Here is a 7,156-nt window from a genome sequence, read left to right as displayed (position 1 = left end):
TTATGAGATAAAAATGTACATGAATTAAAAAGTGGTGTGTAAGAATCACCTCCCAATAAATAATAGTTTCATAGTGTGTGTGTGTGTATATATATATATATATATATATATATATATATATATATATATATATATATATATAAAGAAATACCTACTTGTTACCGAGTAAAAAAGAAAGAAAAACAGGGAAATTGAAAATTTGAAGAGGGAAAAAAAGGTTAAAAAGCAGGAGTTGATTTTGATGGGTGATGGAATTAAAAAGTTGAAAATTGGGAATATAATTGCAAAAAAAGCCAACAAAACAGTCACCACTCCTTCAACCTGTTGGAAAACACTAAATAATAGTTTAGATTCCAATTTCTCAATGAAAGCTTGTGTTTCCGCAAGAACCATCGGTGCTAATCTTTGGGAAGTTGAACCCCAATTCGATTTCAGTAAAAACCATCCAGATGATGATGATGATGATGATGATCATCATCATCATCATAACGGTGGTCTGAGAAACCAACCTCGCCGGCGCCATCCACCTGTAAGTCCCTTTTTTTTACTTATCATTTGTTGTTATACGATACTATACTATATGTTTATTAATTGTTTTTGTTGGTTGTTGGTAGCGATATGGAGAAGTAGTTGGTTTTAGGTAGAAATAATAATTTAATTACAATTATTTAGATGAAAAAAAGTACTCCGTATTGTATTTGATTGATCATAAGATGCTTTTGACTATTTTATTACCATAAGTTCATTTTGGGAATCATGGCTTATACTTCACCAGGGGCTATCTTGTTTAAGTTTTTCAATGAGTTGGTATTTGCTCCAAAGATACAATCAATTTTCGATTGATAAAAGCTGGACAAAATTAAACATTGCTTTTAGTAAGTTACAATTAATTATACAAACTTTTATCCCTGTAGGATCGATTAAGTAGTATTTATCGATCGTTAATACAATATCGAGTGCGGAATCCTCGATATTGTGTTTTATATCTTAAACGCTTAAAAACAATCATCAATTCACTTAGAATTAGACTTGTAAACTGTGTAAATCGACAAGAACAGATGCTAGACAGATGAGAACGAAAGGATACGGCTTGGGTTGTTGTATGGTGTGTAAACTTAACAATGAACCCGATACCCTCTATTTATAGGGTCTGTCATCCTATCCGTACGGATGTGATCATCCGTGCAGATGTATCTGCATCCTTACGGATGTATCTGCATCCGTGCACGTGGATTGTATCCGTACGGTTTGATTCAAACAATAATATTAAACGTTCACGAACACTCATTCGAATATATGACGAAATGATAAACGTAACAATATACTAAGTTTGTCTGAATACAACCCCACAATTGACGAATGAACTCGGGACTTACATTTATGCACTAACAATCCCAATAAAAGACAACCCTGTTATTGACATTAAACATACAATGTTTTTTCTGTTCATGCTACACTACACTTGGAAGGAGTATATTAACTTGGATGTAATCGGATTGGTCGGGTTAATCGGGTTAATCGGGTTATCCCGTTATTTATTGACATTCCTCTTGCAAAATAGCTCATTTTTGTAAAGGCTTGTGGTTGTTCTGTCCCCATACCTCGCATATGCGGGATTGGGTATTGTTGTTGTTGTTGTTGCTGCTGCTGCTGCTTGTGGTTGTTCTGTATATCGGCTAAATCATGGTTACTTTTGTCTCTTGGTTCTTGATCATTGTACGTATTGGATATCCTGATATACAGCTGACTGTTAAAGAATGCTAGTTGAATTACATGTTATATGTCTTATAGTACTAGCACACTGTGATTATTAAGGATTATGTGGTTCATTTTGGTCAATACTAATTGCTTATCTCGTCTCTGGCATTGTTTTTGCTCAAGAAAAATGTTGACCTTTTTTAGTCAATCATTTGTTCTGTTTCTCTACTAATTTTGGTGGATAATAGTTTTTTTCTTCATTTGAATTCGTTGGATTAAAATGTAATTTGTGTATGTATTGTCATAGGTCTTAACTTTAAGAATTGACTAGACCATTGTTTTTCCACCATTGTCCAACAAAAGAGTCGCCTTTTAACTTTGTTAGTCAAAGTTGATACATTTGGAATTCGATAGTTACACATGGTATTGAATTATCTATTTTCAAATTTATAAGAGTGAGAATATGATGCGTAGTCTAAATTTGCATTTTCCTTACTTGAGGACCTGACTCCCGAATAACTCTTGTTATTTTGAATCTAAAAAAAGGGGTATAACATAGGGACCATTTTTTTTTTTTGGTTTGTAAACCATCACAAGATAACCTAGAGCAAGAGGTCTCAGGTTCGAATCCAGCCTAGGACGACTGTAATCCTACTGGACTTCATACATAAGAGTATGGGGTCGGATTAATCGCCCTCCCGAGTAGCAGGGAAAACCTTTTACCTTATGTAAGGCACTCGTAGGTCAATGTTGACACCTAATGCAGAAACTAGTATTTTGAAAACTTTGAGATCCTTAATTTGATCTTGGTTCGCGTTCTCATTTCGTTCAGCCAGAAACTGAGACTAGTTTGAGGAGAAATATAAAAGAAGTAGCAAGTAAAAGCCACGTACCAGCCGAAGAAAATGATCAAGATCTGCGTCAGGTATCATCCACAAGTTGTTGTAGTTCAATGCAGGTACATAAGCTGTTATTACACGTTATTCTCTAAAACAAATATAATAATATTCTATTTAATCCGTTTATGTTCGTAGGTGACACCTTATGCTCCTGGTGTAACCGCAACTGGCTACTCACTCAAGACGTCAGCACATCTGCTTAAAGTTCTCGATCGAATTTGGAATCTTGAAGAACAACATATGTCGAATGTGACTCTAATCAAATCATTGAAACACGATCTTGACATTTCACGAGCACAAATTAAGACACTAGTGGAAGAAAGGAAAAATGATCATCAAGAAATTAATGAATTAAAAAAGTCAACACACGAGAGGAAGAAAAAGGCTCTCCAGTCAACGTCACACGAGATTTCAGATGTAAAATCTTCGTTCATGAGAGAAAAGAAAGCGCAGATTTTGCTTGAAAGTTTGTGTGATGAATTCGCAAAAGGGATAAGAGATTATGAGCAGAAAGTGAGAATTTTGCAGCAAAATCGTAGTAGAAAAGATCCAATTATGATCAAGAACGAACCCGATCGGCTAATCCTACACGTTTCAGAAGCTTGGCTTGATGAGAGGGCTTTTTCTGGAAAAACGTCGATTTCTGAAGACTTGCGCTATGAAATTGAAATGTTTCTTAAGGCCAAAAATAAAGTGTTTCGGGGTATTAATTTTGAAAATGAAGAAACTGTTGAAAATCATGAAGAAATTAAATTGTATGGAGGCATTACCGAGTCATCTCCAGTGTCGGGCCCCGCTGAAGTTGGTCCTCGTGATCGTGAAGAAGTAAGAAAGAACACATTAATGGCAAAGTTGATTGAAGCAAGGTTAGAAAGCCAGTTTTCTAAATCAAGAACAGTAAGAAAGCCGAAATTACTTTAGCTTAGATTTTAGTATTTTACTTTTTTAGTTCTGATATGGAATCGTCTGATATCGGATCATAACGCTTATAAGTTACACCTGTATGAATTTAACATATGATCCATTGTTCTGTTGTTGGCCTACGACCCTGGTGACCAACTTGTTAGATGCATCCTTGCTGACATATTATATGTCATATGATAAAAGGATCATACATTTACTCGAGTCTCGCATTTCGAAACACCAAACTGAAATATGAATGCTGTACTTTGATTTTAGAAATGGTAATATGGATTTAATCCAGTATTTGGTTTGGGTAAAAATAACCCCTAACGAAGCTAACTAACATTAAATATCAATGCATTTCGTTAACAACAGCAAAGGTGTTGGCGCATTGATGGCAACCTGGCTTCCCATAAGGGAGGTCAGAGGTTGACTCCTATGTGCTACCCACTCGTTTCGTGGGCCTCAGAGGTTTGGACGTCTATGCGTTTGAGCCTCACCCGGGGGAGCATGATGCCTGTATGAATTACTCGTGGGGGGTTTTCTTCTGAGATGCGGTAGGACTATATTGGTTCGTACAGGAGAATGTTCGGGTGAGTGGCTTCCGACTTCGCGTTCAGACCCCGTCAGTAACTCCAACCGCCGTTAAAAAAAAAACATTTTGTTAACGTTTACTTCTAAAGATGTCTATTAAGTAAATTTGAATTCCGTTCTACTTGACATGGTGCGGCCAGCTTTGATGTACTTAATTTCGTATAAAGAAAACCTTCTGTTAGTTTGCTGTAATTGTATCCGTTACTTGCAGTGGCGATGGACAATGTTGAAAGTTGTGAACGATAAGATTGTGAGAATGTTATGGAATAGCGTCATAGTGATAAATATTGTGGGTGATATGGCATATATACGTCATCTTTTTATTTACTTTTTTATATATAGTTACATACTTACATTCACCAATAATCAGTAATAGGAATATAACTGATTAATAAAAATTTATTGATATTAATAAATAACATACAGTACATTAAATATTTATAATTCTTAACATATACTCGTATTACAATACATAAAAAGTTTACAAACTAAGAAAAAACTAATAGTTAGATATAGATGTTGTTAGGGAAAAGTTTGAGGGTTGGTTTATTTTTATTTTGTATTAAGCTATGTTTTCATATGCCGATATTTGAAAAGTGAGTTTGATTCTATGATTTTCAAAAATATATCAATTTTCATATTAAGTGACAGATCAAATGATAAAACAACAATTTTACTTACTGAATTAAGAGCCGTATAAATGCAGACCATTAAATAAAAAGTAAACATGTCCAAATGAGCTACTGAATCTTCACGTATACGATTATGCACATTTTTTTTAGAAAGACAATATATTAATAGAAGTAGTAAACTGTACAAGGAAGATAGCCTCTTAACAAGAACTAGAGGTCTACAAAATTCTACAATTCACAAACTAGGATGGATGCCGAGATTGTAACCATCCTATGACCTTGCGACTATATTACAAAGGATTTCGGATTAACAAGCCAATTTTGCTAATCAATAGTTATTGATTTACATCTCTTTGCGATCCACTCGAAACTAGTAACTTGAATTTCGCTTAACGCTACTGGAGGGTTCCAACACGAGTTTTCGAATACCTTTTTGTTCCTATTTTTCCAAATGAGATATCCACACGTCCATTCTATCGCTTGCATATTTGCTCGCCAATACCCGACAACGCATGAGGTGCTTTACCAAGAAAAGTCTCACCAAGGCCTAAGTTATTGAATTTACCGAACCCCCACCAAGCGTACACCCTAGACCAAACATCTAAGGCAAGTTTACAGAAAATTAAAGAATGCTCGGCCGTCTCAATGTCTTCATCACACACAGGGCATCGAACGGAGTGCAAGTCGATACCACGTTTATCCAATTCTTCCAAAACCAGGATCCTTCTTTTTCTAGCTCTCCATATGAACACTTCGACCTTTTTTGGGACAAGATTATTTCTCAAGGTTTCAACACAATTTGTGACAACCCGGAAATTTTCGACCAAATTTAAACTTAATCTTTATATGATTCCGACACGATAAGCAAAGTTTGTAATGTTGAGTCTCGAAAATTTTGGAACTATGTTCATACATTCAATTACCCTTTTGACTATGCTCGACGATTCATGAACGGATATATAAATGGATATGAATATATACATGTATATATATATTATAACTTGAAAATGTTAACAAAGTATTAAATATATAATATTTTACATTAAACGTATTTGTCTCAATATATGCTTAATATATTCATCTACGGAATAAGAAGATAATACCAACGATTGGATTAGTAGATATTTCAACAATTATAAATCCCGTAAGTATTGTGATAAGTCTTTGTTGAGAGGTTCACCTTGATTTAAGAAATCTTTCCTTTTTAACTGTATTTGATATATAAATAACTTGCAACGTGTATAGAAAAAGTATTTATATATATTGTATATATATATATTAAGGTTCGAAATTATTTTTGTAAACAATAGTAACACCCATTTATTGTTCCGTTTGATAAATAAATATTATATACAAATTTATATTTTTCTAAACTAAAATATATACTTTACAACGTGATAATGTATAGAATTAAATTAGATATAAAACGTTTCGTTATTATTAAATATATTTTAATAAACAACGAGGAGTTGATTTATAGAAGCAAATGACCAAATTACTCAAATGTATAAGTTATACTTTGAGTAATATAGTTTATTGATAATTTAAGATTATATTTTGACAAAGGTACGAATCACGAAACGTAAAGTACAAGTTTTCTAAATGTACGAAAGGACGTTCAAAAATCCAGAACCGAGACATAAACCGTGTATCAACGTGCGAGTCAACGGACCTAAAATTACAAGTCAACTATGTACATGAATATAATATAATATATATATAATTAATATAAATTATATATATATACATATATATATATATATATATATATATATATATATATATAATATGTCGACAAACAAGAAAACAAAAAAATTGTGAGCTGGATTTTGGGGCCATGCGATCGCATGAGAAATAGGCATAAAACCCATGCGATCGCATGGGGTTCAGTTTCAGCAAATGTACTATAAATTCTCTAGTTTTCTGCGAATGTTTTTCACACACATACGTATTACACTCTCTGTATTATTATTATTATTATTATTATTATTATTATTATTATTATTATTATTATTATTATTATTATTATTATTATTATTATTATTATTATTATTATTATTATTAAGATTAATATTATTATTAATCTTATTATTACTATCAGTAGTATTAATATTATTATTATTATTAGTATTATACATAAAATACTAGGTCGAAGTACTGCTCAAATGATTTCAAACCGAGTTTTCAAATGAGTCAAAGCTAAGGAAACTATGGGTTATAGCTATGGAGGTTATGGGTAATGTTCATGAGTATTTTTCGCAAGTCAAACCTAGTGTTTATCATCTCTGTTGCGTCTACGTACTTTCCTACAATATTGAATCACAATATTGATACCTGAGCATTCATATCTTATCTTTTATATATCAATATCCATGGCTAGTGCTCGAGTATATATATTTATGCATGCTTGTATGCTAAATTTCCTCGTTA

At 32.9% G+C, this 7,156-nt stretch overlaps 1 protein-coding gene across 1 annotated transcript; it reads left to right on the top strand.

Annotated features, from left to right (window-relative positions):
• Positions 1-241: 241 nt before the first annotated feature.
• On the top strand, positions 242-3,779 carry LOC139842437 (uncharacterized protein At5g41620-like). Its single transcript, XM_071832575.1, has 3 exons — positions 242-529; positions 2,531-2,623; positions 2,733-3,779. Exons 1-3 carry the CDS (start codon positions 242-244, stop codon positions 3,516-3,518), a joined length of 1,167 nt encoding a protein of 388 aa, XP_071688676.1. The 3' UTR covers positions 3,519-3,779.
• Positions 3,780-7,156: the final 3,377 nt, after the last annotated feature.

Source organism: Rutidosis leptorrhynchoides, chromosome 4, assembly GCF_046630445.1.
Source record: "Rutidosis leptorrhynchoides isolate AG116_Rl617_1_P2 chromosome 4, CSIRO_AGI_Rlap_v1, whole genome shotgun sequence".
Lineage (NCBI taxonomy): Eukaryota > Viridiplantae > Streptophyta > Magnoliopsida > Asterales > Asteraceae > Rutidosis > Rutidosis leptorrhynchoides.
Note: the sequence above shows the minus strand (reverse complement) of the source record. Positions and strands in the feature narration are given on the sequence as shown.

Coding starts and splice junctions, on each gene's coding strand:
- LOC139842437 (XM_071832575.1), top strand. CDS start 242: ATGGGTGATGGAATTAAAAAGTTGAAAATTGGGAATATAATTGCAAAA. Junction 530..2,530: donor CTCGCCGGCGCCATCCACCT/GTAAGTCCCTTT, acceptor CATTTCGTTCAG/CCAGAAACTGAGACTAGTTT. Junction 2,624..2,732: donor ATGATCAAGATCTGCGTCAG/GTATCATCCACA, acceptor TTATGTTCGTAG/GTGACACCTTATGCTCCTGG.